Source organism: Mauremys mutica, chromosome 11 (assembly GCF_020497125.1).
Source record: "Mauremys mutica isolate MM-2020 ecotype Southern chromosome 11, ASM2049712v1, whole genome shotgun sequence".
Lineage (NCBI taxonomy): Eukaryota > Metazoa > Chordata > Testudines > Geoemydidae > Mauremys > Mauremys mutica.
In genome coordinates this window covers 21900893-21918916 of record NC_059082.1, presented here as the reverse complement: position 1 = coordinate 21918916, position 18024 = coordinate 21900893, and the positions used below count along the sequence as shown (strand labels likewise).

Sequence of the window (18024 nt, the reverse complement as noted above, 5' to 3'; positions counted from 1 at the left end):
TATACATTAATGTTCTGTTTAGGCAGCTTTCTTAACCTAGGGATCTGAAACAACTTACAAACAATTTACAACTGAACCAGTCTATAGGCAAATCTGGTGAACACATCAGCTATTAATTAATGGGACCTGAATTTTGTTGTTGTTTTTCTTCTAGTCATTCCACATGGGTTTCTACATCAGGTTATCTGGTGTGCCCTAGTAGTGCAAGGTGGGGAATTTAACTAGTTCATTACCACTTCCTCTTCTTTTTTTCTATCCAACTCTTTGGGCATGACTTTTTCCAAAGTTCCTGAGTGACATAGGCACACAAATCCCAGTGGAAGTCAATAGTATTCATGCTCTGAAGTCACTTAGGCTCTTTTGAAAATCATATCCTGTTTTTCTATAAGGCTTCAGTAAAAATATTTTCCTGGGTCTTATATTTAACACAATGTCAGCATTACTAAACAGATACCTAGTACTGCCTATACACTTAGTTGACAGAATGATCTAAGGGCTGCACTTCATTAAGATATAATATTTAGATAACGTGCCAGTGGTTATAAGGAAGGCACTTTGGAAAAGCCTTAGCTAGCTAGCAGTAATAAATTAATCTGCTGCCATTTTGATCTTTGAACTCCCTTGTAGCACCATCTTCCCTGGAAGATCTCCTTTTTTCCTTTTCTTCCCATTCTACTTGGCACTTGAGACCTCAGCTGGAGTACTGTGTCCAAGTCTGGGATTGCGGGGTTTGGAGGGCAGGAGAAGGATCAGGGCTGGGGCAGGGGGTTGGGCCATGGGAGGGGCGCAGGGGTGCAGGCTCCACGTGGTGCTTACCTCAGGCAGCTTCCAGAAGCAGCGGCATATCCCCCTCTGGCTCCTCCGCAGAGGCACGGCCAGGCAGCTCCGCATGCTGCCCCATACACAGGTGCTATTCCTGCAGCTCCTATTGGCCATGGTTTCCAGCCAGTGGGAGCTGCAGGGGCAGTGTGCGGAGTCCCTTGGCTGCCCCTACATGTAGGAGCCGGAGGGGGGGGCATATTGCTGCTTCCAAGAGCCACACGGAGCAACAATACACACGGAGCAGGGCAACCCCCCGACCCCACTCCCTGACTGGAGCGCCGGAGTGGAGCAAGCCCCAGACCATGCTCCCCAGCGGGTGCTCGAGGGCCGGATTAAAATGTCTGAAGGGCTGGATGCAGCCCCCGGGCTGTAGTTTGCCCACCACTGGTCTAGGATAACTTGGTCCGGTCTCAGCATAGGGGGCTGGACTTCATGACCTCTTGAGGTCCCTTCCAGTTCTACTTTTTGATGATTTTGTAAGTCCCCAAAATATGCAGCTTCTCTACTTGATCCTGATAAAGGGTGTGAAAAATCCCCTTTACAGTGCTCTATACATGTCTGCTTACTGTTTCAGGATATTTTCTGACTGATGCAGCAAACCTCTGATCAGTCAACCCCTGAGCTCCACCCCTGCCTGGAGTGGATGAATGAAGTCCATTTGTCACTGTCAAGAGTGACCAGCATTCACATCTTGAGCCAACTGCTGTTCTCATTTACACAAGTGTAGCCCTATTGAAGTCACTGGGAGAGCACCCATGTACTTGAGAGCAGCATTTGGCCCATTGTCTTGAAAGAGGAGCGATGAGGGTTGTGTGGGATTTGCAAGGAATTCTCCCTCCTGCTGGGGCCTCTTTTGGAGGAACTACCCACAATCTTACCCTTTAAGACAGAAGTCCATGGTAGGTGTAAGCTGTGGTTAAAGTAGATAGGGTTCTCATCCAGGATGAGGGTTCCTAGGCGCTATGGCAGGGGTAGGCAACCTATGGCATGCGTGCCGAAGGCGGCACACGAGCTGATTTTCAGCGGCACTCACACTGCCTGGGTACTGGCCACCAGTCCGGGGGGCTCTGCATTTTAATTTAATTATTTACTTTACATACAACAATAGTTTAGTTATATATTAGACTTATAGAAAGAGACCTTCTAAAAAGGTTAAAATGTATTACCGGCACACACAACCTTAAATTAGAGTGAATAAATGAAGACTCGGCACAGCACTTCTGAAAGGTTGCTGACCCCTGTGCTATGGTAATGTATGTAATAAATAATAATTGTTGAAATAGGAGGATATGTTTTCATTGCAACAGCTGAGGAGGAAGGAGAACTACTCCCCACAAGCCGGGAGAGGTGAGAAAGCTCTCCCTCAGGGTTGGGGAATGCTGTGCTCCACCTGTTCCCTCTTCCCTTAGCTCCTGTGTGTCGGGCTCCATCCTTTTCAGTCATGATTGGGCATTAATGGTGTGAGGTGAAGACACTTATGGAGCTGCTGTGGCTATGACTCTGGGAATAGAGACCTTGGAAACCTACTGCAGTTGTCTCAAATGCTATCTATTTCTTGATACCTTTAGAATTTAATATAATCAATAAAATGTTATCTAACCTAATCATTCTTTGATCTTATCTGTTTAATATACCAGAAAGAAAAACATTGTAGAGGGAAAAAATTGTTTCAAACTTCTCATTCTATAGACAGTATATTGATAAAGTGGCTATATCCACATTACCTTTAGAGGAATTTAGTAATTGCTATAGATATGTATAGATATAGATAGATACAGTTGATACATTTCCCAGTGTTTCTCATATTTTACATGAACATTAGTAGTGTTCACTACATGTTTTTGGATGACAGATAAATTAGAGCTGTTATAACAGCTGATGATTCTTCTTGCGGGGCCCAGCTCTGCCAAAACAAAACAATCCCCACCCCAAACCAACCCCAACCATATCACGCAATCCTGCAGGCATGGATCACTCAGGACTTGCACAGTGTGAGAAGCAGAACAGAATTCTGTTTGAATTGGATGCTTTAAAAAAAGTAATGACAGTTTCTGCATGCAACATCTCATCAACTGAAGACAGCACTTGTCTATATACTTGAAACTTATTTATCAGTTTTGAATCGTGACCAGAACCTGGTCTTGCTTTGCAGCAGAATAAGTGATCACTTAGAGCAGCAATGCATTAAGAGCAACAAAATGTGTAGTTCAGAGTATGTGTGACAGCACCTAGGAGGGGTGGACATTTCTCAGAATGTGACTAGAACAGCAGAAACCTTAGATCTCTGAGACCACTACTGATCTGTTGTTAGTCATCCTGACACTTGTCTATGTTTCTTCTTGGCATGAAAAACATCTCCAATAAGGGCTGTCTTTCATTCGGGTGCATGGATAAGTCATTGCTTTTCTGGATGTTCTTAAGGCCTCTTCCTTTCAGTGTCTGTACTCTATACCGTCTCAGAAGAGTCACCAGGATTGCCTTCATCATTACCATGGCAATAAACTTTCCAACACAGCCACGAGGGCCAAATCCAAATGGCTGAAAGTAGCGAGAAGGAACCTGTGTGAAACAATGAGAGAGGTCCATTGAGGGCACGTAGAACAATTTCCATCATTAAATTATTAAGAATATCATTGAAATCTCTAAGCATTTTATGGGGAACCTTTAGACAGACTCTTTTTGGATTAAATATTTTTTTCACATGCAGACTTCCTGGCCTTAATATCATTGTTTGTTTTTATCCTTTTCTTTAAAAAAATTATCGAATTAAAAAAACTTGTGGAAATAACATTTAAAATTGCAATCTCATTCTGTGACCTCAGGAACTGCAAAAGTGAGGCAGCCAAATTCTGCCCATAAATGAGGGCCAGTAGATCCCATTGACTACAGTGGTCTTGCACAGGGTGTGAATGAGGGCAGGAGCTGGTCTAGGAATCTGGAAATGTGTGTCTGGATTCCAATGATGATATCTCAATTAACTTATTGATTGGTGTGGGTTGCTGTTCATTTAGATTAGAACAATGTGTGTTATGTGGCAAACAGAATGCATCGTCAGATTGTATTGCTCACATTACATTAGTTATGAATCCCAAGAAAATGTCTGCTTTAAATACTTGGTCAAAGGGGAATATTTTTAGCAGCAAAATGAGCTTAGAAAGCAATCAAGAAATCCACCGAGAGAAATGGCTAGAATGGAATTAATGGGTAAAATTGATTAAATAATCTAGAGTGAATAATTAACTTGATAAATTTAGCCACTTTTTCTCTTTGTGAATTTTCCACAATGATTAATTCTTGGACTGAAGATTGTGTGCAAAGTTCATTGTTGGTAGTTGACTATCAACATGAAAATATTCGCCTTGTTGGTTAGTTTTGATTGCTTGGATAGAGTACATGATACTATTTATTCTCTGACTGGATGAATATAAATCATAGGATCTCTTTTCTGGTTCAATCTTAATGTTTGTGAGTTCAACATTAATATATGGCAAATATCCTCTTATATTTTCTTAATTGTTTTTGCAAAGATCCCCACCAGTAAACATGTTTCCTAAAACATTCACTAAAAATTAGTACAAAATGGGTTTCAAAATGAATTCTTCTGTTCACTTTTTTATTTGAATATTATGTGTGGATGTTTTTGGAGGTATTTGCCAAGAGCTAATAAAAGGTTTGAATAGGTAACAAAACAGTACACACACACACACACGCACACATGCACACAGAGTTGAGTATATAACAGGTGCTACTAAAACTGTGGGAAACATAATACTAATATTAATGTTTGCATAGTGGGAAAACCCACAAAACCAGCGCAAAGAGGTTTGCTCTATATGATCAAGATGGGGATGTACCTGTTGAAGGAGAAGAGCGTATCAGGCCCTCCAAGGTTGCATGGCTTTTGGGCCTGCTACCTCTTGAAGTTAAGGAACTCAAGACTTGCATCAAACCATTAAAGCCTGAGAATGCTAAATGCCTTCTGAGAAGTGCTAAATTGATCTTAAAATTTCATAGTCCATGTCCTTTACCACTGAATGCATTGCAGTGTCTTCCGCTTACTTCCAGTTAATTTGATCAAAAACCGAGGAACCAAATAATTTGTGTTATAAGTAATACAACCCCCACCTCTATTTTGAGATATTTTTACCACTTGAAACAGCTCTTATTGGATAATCTAATTTCTAGCTATGGAAAGCAGCCATTTAACTAATGACAAACCAAAATTCTGAATAGGAGAAAAAGAAAAGCCCAAGGAAGACCCCTTAATAGTAAAAGGTGATTGCAAATAAATTTTGCTGTTCATACGTTGCAGTTGACATTGGGCCCAATCCTGCAACGTGCTGAGGAGTCTAGCCCTGATGGTAATACTTGTGTGCTTAAACTTAAACCTGTACTGAGGCACTTGCTGGAGTGGTGCTGTGTTGCTCAGCATCATGCATGACTGAGCCCCTCATAATCATTATAATATGCTATGAAAACTGATGTACATCCAGGTGCTTACATGGACAACGAGAAATTGACCTGTGAAAAGGACTTGATCCAAATAAGAGGAAGACCCATTTTGCATTTTAATTAGAAATAATACTCTATCCCCTATCAGAAAGAAGACAGGAAACTTACATTCTTCTCAAAATTTTCGAGAGAAAACTCATTAGGCTTTGGGAAGAATTCAAGCTTATGCATACGTCCAATGTTCAGAATGATGTTTGTCCCCCTTTTCACAGGATAGCCATCAATTACATCATCCTGTAAAGCCTTGCGCATGACCAAATCCACAACTGGCTGGTATCTCATACTCTCATTAATAAAATTCTCCACAACCTTTAAGTTCGACATGTCATTGCTCTGTACGTCTCTGTCACCTTGAGGAATAAAGCAGACAAAAGAAGTTGATTTTGCTATTCTAATTTTACCTGATTGCTATTTGAAATGTTGCCGTTGATGCCAGAATGGTTTTAGAAATCCCACCATTCAGTAAAAATGCTGTCTCCTTTCAGGATTCATGGTGACAAGGAGTCTATGGGTTCTTGTGGCTTTGTGCAGCCTCATACCACAGAAGTCAGCCATACTGTTTACCCACATGGACACTAAGTGACTAATCAAATGATCTGCCCCAAATCCAAATCTCCTCTCTCCCACACGGTCTGGCTCTAATCCTGCTGCCATTGACGATAATAGCAAAAAACTGTTTCAGTTCAGTGGAGCAGGATCAGGGCCTTGTATGAAACTGATTTAACATGCCATAGATTCTTAAGCTGAAGGCCTAGATTCACTGACGTGGCACAGGCAGTGTGTGTAAATTACACCTCCAGTGCACCAGTAAGGCCCTTTCCTGAAAGATGGGGATACGTACGCATGGAAGGCAATTTCCACTGCCTTTCTTTCTTAGGGGTTGCACTAGTGGGAGAGGGCAGAAAAACAGGGCTAAGACCTGAAGGTTTCTCTACACAATATGACAACGAGCACTATAGAGGTGTGATTTCGAAAGCGCACTAACATGTTGAGCACTAATTGGTCCGTGTAGACCCTGCTAGGTCATTCTAGAAGTTCCCTAGTGGATTTTAATGTAGTACTAGTTCAAGATTTTCAAACTATGAAACATTGCTGCACCATGTAGGTGAGCCCTGGTTCAACTCCTGTTGGAATCAATGGAAAGGCATTCATTCGTTTAAATAGAAATTGGATCAGGACTTTAATTCCTGCCAGGAACCAGGAATTCCATAGGTGGTACAATACCCACTTCTGGGCCATCCACTCTTAGATTGGTCTACTGATCTCTCTATCTACCTTACAGTGATGAGGACCAAATAAGTGTAGTGTATGAGATCCTTCCAGACACCTGCAGGATCCCTGCTATGGCTGGTCAGAAAAAAATTCCCAAAACTATGATGAATTGGCAAATTGTGATTAAAACAAAATTAAAACCTTTCATGGTGATGGGTTGATTAAAACGAAATTCCACTGGAAACCAGGCAGGATTCTGAGGGAAGCCTATGTACCAGGGGTTTCAAAACGTGCCTGCCAGGCAAGTTTCCATCTGAAAACTTCCTGGTTTCCTGCCAGCTCACCTTTCTGGCTCTTTGAGAATCTGGGCTTATAGGCTCCCAGCTCCCTATGGGGAGCTGGGAGCCTGGAATCCTTGGTTCCCAGTATTTCAACTCCTTGACAGCCCAAAGTCCTTGGGTGCTCTGCACTGGAGCAGGCCACCTGGCAGACTGTCTCAGAGTGGGGGCTCCCTGTACAGATGAACAGAAAACGTTTCATGGAAAATTTTGAAATTTTTGGGTTTCATTCTGAATTGTAATAAAATCAGACTTGGAAATCTCAACCTCCGCAAAATGGAAGTATCCTTCTCCGCCCAGCTGTACGTGTACTCCCTCAGTGCAGGGGACAGTGAATCTCGCCCAAATTGTACAAATGTCCTATACGAAAACATTTATTTTTTAAAAAGTTAGCTAACCGTTGAACCTATTTGTCATCACTGTTCCACTATAGTTCTCTATTCTCTTCAGTGAACTTTAATGGAATGGTTTGAAAACAGTCATGGAATTTTTTGAAATCCTGGCAATTACTGCAACTGTTTGAAAGCTAAGCATTTGGAGAAGTAAACTTTCGGTCGCTTGTTCAAGGGAAACAAATACTTCTGAAAGCTTCCCTGCTGTCTTAACTCTATCTTCTGCTCTCCCAAATGAGAGTGCCTTCAAAATTACAGGTCTTTTTGAAAAACAGGACCCTAGGGCAACGGGGGTTAGATCTTAATTTGAGAGGAAAACTCTATATTAGTAAAAGAAGAAGAATTAATTAAACTTACTATCATGCCAAGGTACACAACACTGACTGGGGAAATCACTGATGTGTATGAGAGTATAGGAGACAATTTACTTTAGAAAACTCAGCAGTCTGATACATTGTGGCACATGTAGGTTTTGCTGAGGCATTTTGTAGTTGATAGATATGAGGCTGCCTTTTGGCATTAAATTATAGCTGACTGCTTCTAGGAAGCCAAGTATAGTTGTGAAAAGAGGCCTTTCAGCTACATATTAATGAGAACTGTTGTTACTCTTGTATGGCCCATGGGATTCAACACGATATCAATGTGCTGACTTAACATACAAGTGCAGAGTTTGCTGGATTCACCTGGGTTACAAGGCTCGTGGCCAATTAGAAAGACAGACACATCCACATAAAGAAAGAGAAGAGAGATGCAGCTTGCTAGCTGGAGGAGAGAAAGATGATAGGTGACGTTTAGCTAAAGCTCTGGGACAACACTGAAAGTAGTCTTAAAATAGTTTTGCACAAGTGTTACTTATTTCAGATATGAAACTTGATTTAAAAGCAATGTAATGAACCAGAATAAAGGAGCAGAGTGCCTAGAGATAATGGTGGAGGAGAGTGAATGCAATGAATATCTACATTGTTGTTCAGGCTGGGAAGAGAAATTAAAGAAAGGGAAGACTAAAATATTAACATAATTTGTGGGTCTGCCATTCATTAGCACCCACAGAGGAGACCAGAAAATGGACCAGAGTTTTAAAAATCCTCAGGTCATTCTCTTCAGCCATTTAACCATTTTTGTTGCTTTTGTTTCAACTTACTCCAGTTGATCTACAACTTTCTGCTAGTGAGGTGCTCAAAGTCAGGCAAGCACTTAAGCACATGTTTAATCCATATGTATTCAGGAAGTATTTAGGCACATGCTTAAATCCAATTAACTTCTTTGGGATTTAAGTATAGGCCTGAAGTTAAACGCTTGCTAAAGTGGTCTCTGATGAGGGATGCTTCCCAGAATGGGGGCCTCATTTCAGTATTAGAAATGTGGCTTCACCGGTATCTTAGAGAGGTACTTTCACAAGGCAGTGTCCATATAATATATTTCCTTTAGAGTGTCCATATAATATATTTCAATTACATTGCATATCCAAAATAAAATAAGATTAAGTTTACCACTAATAGATCAACTTGCAAATTCTGACTCTCGTTTTTCCAAATGCTTTTTTGATTACTTGAAAGGTTTAACTACTATGCAGAAAATATTCACATGATAGATTTCTTAATTTCAAATTTTACAGAGAGAATGTAGTATTTTTAAACAGCTTTTTACTTGTGTATGCTATGTATACAGGGATGATATGATGTGAATAGTTGTAGCTCAGCTTAGCTGGAGAGCTCATACCTAATTTCATAGTTCAGTACCGGTGGCTAAAAAGCACCATGAACCAGCTTTGCTCTCAGTTACACCAGTGTAAATCCAGAATAATTCCACTGAGGTCAGTGAAGTGACTGCAGGTTTATAGTGGTGTAACTGAGGGCTGAATTTGGCCCTATCATTCTAGCAGATTGCCTCTGGTCCTAATTTATTATTTCCTTAGTAGTTTATCTTTTATCATTTTTTCCACTCAGTTTTGAATGCTACTTCAGAAGACCTTTTTTACAATATTATGCAGCAAGATAATTATTGCACCCACTTTACAGTAAATAAACTTTAGATTTTTCTCCCTGAAAATGATTAGATCACTACTCAAGCATAATTATTTTCCAACATCATTGTCTTTATAGACAGCCCTTACCTATAACAGCTTGGATTTCCTTCATCATATCTTCTTCCACTTTAGGATGCTCTGCAATCAGTACTAGCATGAAGAAGAGAGTCACAGAGAGCGTGTCAGGTGCAGCTATCATCATCTCCAACACACACTGGTTCACATTCTCACCAGTCAGATCTCCATGGCTCTACAAAATTCAAGGGGGCAAATGTTGAAGGCTGAACTTGAGCTCCAGCAAAGATTCTTATGTCAACAGGAAGGGGAGAATGTAGAATATGTAGACTCACTTGAAACAACTGGTTCAAGTCCTAGCAAAGTTTACTCAGTCCTTATGCTACTGGGAGAGAGAAGTAATATCCACTTCATGTGTGTCTCAGATGAAGCACTGAAAACCAATGCCCTGCCTGGTGTATATGATCCTATAACACTTTAAAGAAAAGTAAGGGTTTGTGCTTAACCCAAATTCCTCCTCCACTCACTGTGCTGCAGCATACTGTGCACCATTCACTTGCTATGCTCCATCAGGGTGTACTTGATTGGCAGACATTCTGCATGGTTATGATTTCTGAAGCACTTGGGATTCTTTGGAGTAAAAGGTGTTTATATAAATGGAAAATATATGGGCCAAGGAGAGGCTGGAGGAGATGTAGGCATGAGCTTGAGAGCTTTGTGCATGTGGATATAACCTGAAAAGGTTCAGACAAGCAACCAAACATTTGGATGCAATTATTCAAAGCCTGGAACCTTGTTGAGGTGTTCCAAACACTAATTAATTTGTATTAGTTTTAAATGACATTACTTTCTGCTATAGATTAAGTTAAGTTAAACTCTGTTACAAATCCCATTTTGTTCTCGGTAACAGGAGCATTTTGGACAAATTCATATTTTGTTCATATTCTCAATACCTGTGCAAAAATCAGTTGTGATGCAAAGTCCATGTGCTCTTCCAATTTTTCAACAGTGGAAAGTCTCTGTCGTTTCTGTTCTATTAAGATTTCAATTGCTTCTTTCAAATCCTTGCTGAAAACAGATAGAACCCAGTATATTTATAAACATCTGTGATATTTTAGTGCTTACTAATGCAGGATGGGAAATGTAAGACTATATTGAACAAGAAATGCAACAATAAAACAGACAACCAAAAACATTCAGATAATTCTGTACAGTGCCTAGGTGACTACTCTGGTCAGGAGCTCTGCTACCAGATAAACTGACATCCACCTGTCCCCCTGTAAAGTCCCAGGAACTTTGAAACTCCCCTTCCTGTTTTCTTGGGAAATGCTCACTTATCTGGCCAGGTGAGTGCCTGCTCCACGGAGCAAAGGATCCCCTGCTTGGAGCAATGCTGAGCTACTGAAGCTGATCAGTGTTTGGGGACAGGAGGCTGTTCAGGGATTCAGGATGCCCCAGGATCACCGACCCCCCTTCCTACAAGACCTATCGTCAAAATGGAGAGAGCTGCACGGTGGGATAGTTGCCCTCAGTGTGCTGCTCTCATTGGAGATGGAAGTGCTGCAAATGTAACTTCTACAGGTGTCAGAGAGAGTGTTAAGTGAGTACACAAACCAGCACTTTTCTTTCACCGGTTCACTATCATCATTGAAACTAACAGCACAAAAACTCTGCAAGTGTAGACATAGCCTTAAGCTTATGCTCAAATAAATTTGTTAGTCTCTAAGGTGCCACAAGTACTCCTGTTCTTTTTGTTGTTTAGGAAGTTACTATTGACATTTCCCAAAGGTGGATTTCTTCTAAGGCGGAACCATATTGTTTTCATCATTAGGCCATGATAACACATTTGGAATATATAAGGACTGATGCTGGTTAGGGTTAGACAGTTACAGGAAATGGCCCATATTTGGTAGAGTTGGTCAAAATTTACCAAATTTAAATTTTAAACAATAGTTTTTCAAAATTTTGTGGATTTATTCCAGTAAAAAACTAAAAGAAAGATGGCAATGTTTTCATGGAATTTATTTTGGGGATTTTAACTGGCTGTATAATTGGTTGGAATTCTTAGATTTTTGAAAAATTTTGAAATATTTAGGATATGCCCAGTAAAAATGATGATGAAAAATCATGACTTTCTATTGTGGGTGGGTGTGTTTTACGGGCACTATATTTGAGGTTTTCCAGTGTGAGATTTGACTGCCCTCTTTGTGACCAGGGGAATACCCAAAAAGGCACACTTATTTTATGTATAGTGATAGAGCCATTTTAACGACAACCATTGTAGAGGGATTAAAATTTCTGTAGTCGATACAATGTGTGTGGAAATACTGTATGCGGGAAGTCCTGATAATGCCTGGTCTTCCCTTCCAGTTGAATCAGAAACCTATGGAAAACCCATGGTATGCTACGGTTCTCTAATTCAGTTCACTTTAGGTTCAGGAGCCTGTCACATTCATAGTAGGAAGAAGTGGCCACTAAAATTTTATCAATTGCCTATAGTTGCCATCTAGCAGTATCTAAGCCACCACAGTTATCTCCATAAGACATATTCAGTAAAGCTTTGATATCATACATACCATTGTGTAGTGACTAATGTTGGTATTTTAGAAATTGACTGGAGACAGGTTTTCACTTTCTATGTGAATTTTGCCATTGACTTCTCTGGGGACAGGATTTCCACCAGGGTAGATAGCCTTCCTTCCTTAAAATCCCCTAAGTCCTTGTGACACAATAGTATGAAAAGTACTTATTACACATGCTTTATAGTGAGTATTTTATCAGACTGGTCAAGGACATCAGTCCAAGTAAGGATGAAGTGCTGCAAGTTTGTTTTATAATCAGTCATCTTTTGGTAGAGGAAAACAAAGGAGACCATGAAAACTCAGTGGAAAAGGTTTTTGTGTTTGTTGACCTTAAAAAGAAAGATGGCAAAACTAATGTGTTCTTATTTGAGGGAAAAGATCCATCTGCAATGACAACCAGCATGATAAATGCTAAGTTTAAATCTGAAATGAAGAATTTTGGCAAAGATATAAGCACCAACAAGCAGGATTATACTGACTCACTAACTTAACATTCATTATATTGCCGTTGACTATAAAAAGGACTTGCTGACTCAAGGAATTGCCAGCCTTCCAGGTTACTATTGGAGCCCTGGTTGCTTAGGTAGTAAGTGAAAGTGGATACCATAAGATGGCATGTCATTGCCTGTGTGAAGTGAACTGGTGATTTTGAGTTTTACACCTGAGTTAGCACCAATGTACGTCTCAGCAGAGAAACCAAGACTACATTGAATTAAACTGAATGGTCCATCTCATTCATTTTTAAAAACAGAGAAAACTGACAAGTAAGAGTGACCCTAGGAAGGAAGGATCTATGTTATTCAGGTGATTTGTAAAACTGTTGATACTTACACTGACTTTTCATATTTCTTGTACAGCCAAGAAATTTTAAAGAAGATGTCAGGTTTCAGCAAAAGTGCTTGCCAAGCATCAAAGTAGTTCTGAATTTTAAGCACAATGGCATTTTCTGAAAATTAAAAATAAACAAACAGCAATGTAACATGTAATGTAACAGCTAGTTCACATAAATGTCACCCGAAACTGCACAATAAAGGCCTGCTCCTGCTGAAGTCAATGGGAGCCTGATTAGGCCTTAAAAGTAGGGTTTCACTATCATATTTCTCTTTTACTGCCATGGCATTGTCATTACTGACATTCAAATACTTTGTTTTAATATGTGATAAATAGCAGCATGAAATATTTTTAGAATCCTGTGCAGATTGTGCAGTTCTTTGTAAAAAAACAAGGCTCTTCAGCTGAAAGGAGGCTGCAATGTGATAACCAATGCCAGGTCATCTCCCACACATGTGGAGTGATGGTGCGTGGAAGATTACAAATGAGTGGAAAACTTGCAGGTGAAAGTTTAGCTCAGTGGAAAGTTTATTCTGACTCTTAAGTGCATATAATCTTGGGATAGGTGCCTGCTAGATACATCAAATCTTGTTTTGCAGATTTCATAAACTTTTGTCTGCCAACAAACATTCTGCAGCTGGCAATTTGGTACTTCCTCTATTGTGGGCATGCTGCAGACATAAAGAGCAGATTACTTTGTTGACTCTATTGTGCTTGCTAGGAATACTGGAAAACTAGCCGAACTGTCAAGATGCAGATGCTACTTCTCGATACAGGGGTCTTGTCAGGCTTACAAACTGAATACAGGTGTTTAAACACCATTTTAAGCTGTTGCTCATGATTAGAATTAATTGCAATCAAATCTGACAGTGTTATTAAAAACTGAATATTAGAGCCTGATGTACTTACTCAGGCAAAACTCCCCATTCATGGCAATGGGAAATTTTGCGTGAATATGCACCTTAAAAGTGGACCCATTATGAGATAAGAATTTTATCTGTACCATCCAAAGGGATCCCTAGAAAGAGTGTGTTAGAAGTGTCCAGTGTGATCTGTCTCATAAAATTCAGCACATTGATGTTTCCCAGTCCAGCAGTCACATTCTCCAATCTGTCCAGATGGTCTTTCGTTGATTCAACACAAATTGCTATCATACGCACGAGACCTGGACCAGACAAAGCTGAAATGTACATACAAAATAGTCAGAAGATGTTTAACTTTCATGTTATCTGTATTATTCACCCAGTGGCAATAAAGTTGTAACAGATGATGTAACCAAAATAATTGGAATACAATATTTTTATAATTTTTAGCTTTGTAACCGTCCTCTGATTTTAAAAAAATCCCACTTTGGACATATTGATTAAAAAGCAAAATGTAAAATCAAAGCAAATATATGTTCCCATTCCCCGGCCATTACTATTATAATAGTTAACACAGTGGTGAGGCTTAATTAAGCTGGAATTTTCAATCCTTGGTGCCTTTGTTAGGTACTTGGATCCATATTTATGCACCTGAGTAAATGACGAGATTTAGAAAGGAGCTGGGCAACAACTCACATTGACTTCAGTAGCTGTGGTGGTCAGCACCTGTCATGATTTAGTAAAACAACTTGGAATATCCTGAGTATGAAAGATGCTGCATAAACCAAATTATATTCAATTCTTCTCCATTTTCTAATTTTAACAAAGCTCTAGTAATAACGTTTACCTCGTCATCTGCCCACCTTCTATAAAATTCCAGTAGACTTTCATCTAGTCTATATTGGTTTCTAAAGGTATCTTCTGGTTTTTGCCAGGGCGGTTGTTTTCACATGGACTATAGCTTGTCTACAGAGCACTTGCTGCTTGTCTGTAGAAAGCTAGCCAGCCACATGGTGGCTTGTTTATCTTACTACTAGATGCTATATTGCATTAAAAGAACATAAGAATGGCCATTCTGGCTCAGACCAATGGTCTGTCTAACCCAGTACCCTGTCTTCTGACAGTGGCAAGTACCAGATGCTTCAGAGGGTATTAACATGGCAATTATTGAGTGGTTGATCTAGTTGCAGTTTCTGGCAGTCAGAGGCTTAGGGACACCCAGAGTGTGGGGTTGCATCCCTGACCTATCCTTCATGAACTTATCTAATTCTCTTTTGAACCCAGTTATTCTTTTGGCCTTCACAACATCCACTGACAATGAGTTCTACGGGTTGACTGTTATGTGAAGTGCTTTCTTATGTTTGTTTTAAACCTGCTGCCTATTAATTTCATTGGGTGACCCCTGGCTCCTGTGTTATGTGAAGGGGTAGATAACACTCTCTCCACACCATTCATGATTTTATAGACATCTATCATATCCCTCCTTAGTTGTCTCTTTTTTCCTAAGCTGAACAGTCCTAGTCTTTTCAATCTCTCTTATATGGAAGTTGTTCCATTCCCCTAATAATTTTTGTTGCCATTCTCTGTACTTTTTCCAGTTCTAACATATCTTTGATACAGGGTGACCAGAACTGCATTCTGTGCTCTAGATAGGAGTATACCATGGATTTATATAGTAGCATCGATATTTTCTGTCTTATCTATTCTTTTCCTAATGGTTCCTAACATTTTGACTGCCACTGCCCATTGAGCAAATGTTTTCAGAGAACTATCTAGACTAGTTCCAAGATCTTTTTATTGAGTGGTAGCAGCTAATTTAGACCCCATCATTTTGTATGTTTAGTTGGAATTATGTTTTCCAAAGTGCATTACTTTACACTTATCAACATTGAATATCATGTGCCATTTTGTTGCCCAGTCACCAAATTTTGTGAGATCCCTTTGTAACTTTTCACTGTCAGCTTTGGACTTTACTATCTTGAGTAATTTTGTATCAGCTGCAAACTTTGCCACCTCACTTTTTACCTCCTTTTCTAGATTAATAGTGCCCTACTAAATTCATAGCCATGAAAAATGCATCATGGACTGTAAAATCTGGTCTTCCCCTGTGAAATGTGATCTTGTGTGTGCTTTTACCCTATACTATACAGATTTCATTGGAGAGACCAGGTTTCTCCAATTGGGGGTTCTGACCCAAAAGGGCGTTGCAGGGAGGTCGCAAGTTAATTTTAGGGGGGGGCTGGTATTGCCACCCTTACTTCTGTGCTGCTGCCATCAGACCTGGATGGTTGGAGAGTGGTGGCTGCTGACTGAGCGCCAAGCTCTGCAGGCAGCAGCACAGAAGTAAGGGTGGCAATACCATCCCATGCCATCCTTACTTCTGCGCTGCTGCTGGGGGTAGCTCTGCCTTCAGAGCCGGGCTCCCATCCAGCAGCCGCCACTCTCCAGCTGCCCAGCTCTGAAGGCAGCTCCACCAGCAGCAGTGCAGAAGTATGGGTAGCACTACCACAACCCTCCCTACAATAACCTTGCGGAAACACCCCCCTGGCCCAACTCCTTTTTGGGTCAGGACCTCTACAGTTACACCACCATGACATTTCAGATTTAAATTGCTGAAATCATGAAATTTACCATTTTTAAAATCATATGACCATGAAATTGACCAAAATGGACTATGAATTTGGTAGGGCCCTAATCATTAATGAATGTGTTGAAAAGCACTGATCCCAGTACAGATCCTTGGGGGAACCCCACTATTTATCTCTCACTCCACTGTGAAAAATGACCATTTATTCCAACCTAAAAATGTTATGGGTGGGATTTTTAAAATTGTCAAATTAGTCAACTCTGCTCCCAAGAAGTCAATGAGAATTTTACAGTTCATTTAATGGGAGTAGACTTAAGCCAATTCTGAGTGTGTTTGAAAATCATGCACTAAATGCTTACGCTACTCTTCGATGTACGCAATGTCTGTAGCTGCCTCAAGGATGTTAAGTTATCATATATTGGGACAGGTGATCAATATGGTGGTGAATGGGAGGGGAGGAGATTCCCCACTGTAACTCAGTTGGTGAACATTTGTGTAATTAGATGTATACTATCCCAGGACTGAGTAGACCAATTGAACCAAAATCTTATGCCAATTGGAACCAGCTGATATTTTTCACCAACAGTGTCCACTAGGGTGCAGATGTGGAACAACAACACAAAATAGAGGGTGGAAGAAAAATAATAGTATAGAAAACTTAGAATGATGGCACATTAATACTTTAATACTTCACGTCTTTTCAGCTTCTTAAATCAGGCCCCAAAATCACCACAGGGAGCTGTGCAGTAGCTGTGAGCCCACAGCCCTTCTTGAATTATGGGGGATTGCAGAAGGACAAAGTAATGAGGGAACTATTGAAACTCAGTGATTTTGTTAAAAAACCTGCAAGTTTTGTTGAAATCATTAAAGTCGTTAGGTTCAATTGACCCCCAAAGTTATAAAAAGTCTACAATTGAAAACTGACAGTTTAGGATTGTTGACACCACATGAGCCCAAAATGACAAAGGTTGTACAACCTTAAAACAAAGCTTCAGGCCCAGATTCTCAAAGGAATTTAGGCACTTAACATGCATTAATTTAAATGGGAGTTAAGCATCTAAATACTGCTGCAGATCTGGGCCCCATCGTTTAATATTGTCATAACACCTCAGATTTCCTTTTTGAGTTTGGGCCGTGTTACAGAGCAAGTAAGTTGATATTCTGAGTTGACCCTGTTACTGCCCTGATTTTCAATGTTCTAAAACAATTAATGATTCCTGCTGCACGGCGCTCTTAAATTCATTTTGAAATTATAAATACATTTTAAATTATGGTAAGAGTGAAGTTTCTTTGAAATCAATTGAAGTTGGGATACAGAATCTTTTAGTTAAATAAATATTCTTACAAAATTGCCACTTGAATTGAGACGGGCCATAAATGTAAAAATATTCAAATCTGGCTTGTGGGACATAATTAGGATTTGCTTAGAGAAAATTAGGAATTTGCAAAGTTATTGCAAGTCCTTCTCTAGAGTCATGAGAATCAAGATGAGTGAAGAAAGAAGACTGAAATATTTTGGGGGGAGGGTCAGAGAAGGAAAAATGGCTCCTTATACTTACACAAAATGCCAATCCCAGAATTTCATAAGCACAAAATATATGGCACAGTAAATGTGGTAAATATAGAAATACATAATAATTTACCTTTGGTGAAAAAAGGTCGAATTTCTTTCCAGAGTGCTGGGTTATTATTAAATATAATACCATTTTCATGCATGCCAATGCACTGTAACCCAAGTTTGCTTCCAAATCTACAGCTATATTGCCCATGTTTCATTACATGGAAGATACTGGAGGATCTGGGAAAGGAAAAAAAAGATCATTTTGTCAATATATCTCTTTAAT

General features: G+C 39.9%; 2 protein-coding genes across 5 annotated transcripts in view; one reads left to right on the top strand and one right to left on the bottom strand.

The window, feature by feature from the left end:
- The window catches only part of GLDN (gliomedin), a 226113-nt gene that overhangs the window by 13651 nt on the left and 194438 nt on the right, over positions 1-18024 (top strand). The gene's annotated exons all lie outside the window — the stretch shown is intronic.
- The window catches only part of LOC123344591 (aromatase), a 35929-nt gene continuing 20006 nt past the window's right edge, over positions 2102-18024 (bottom strand). For all 4 annotated transcript variants that reach the window (XM_044980979.1, XM_044980981.1, XM_044980978.1 and 1 more), the window contains 7 exons: positions 17824-17978; positions 13734-13910; positions 12731-12845; positions 10271-10385; positions 9390-9552; positions 5443-5684; positions 2102-3381 (listed from right to left, as the gene is read on the bottom strand). In XM_044980979.1, the coding sequence (XP_044836914.1) occupies positions 3130-3381; positions 5443-5684; positions 9390-9552; positions 10271-10385; positions 12731-12845; positions 13734-13910; positions 17824-17978 (1219 nt within the window). In that variant the 3' untranslated portion in view covers positions 2102-3129. The remainder of the gene's footprint in view (positions 3382-5442; positions 5685-9389; positions 9553-10270; positions 10386-12730; positions 12846-13733; positions 13911-17823; positions 17979-18024) is intronic.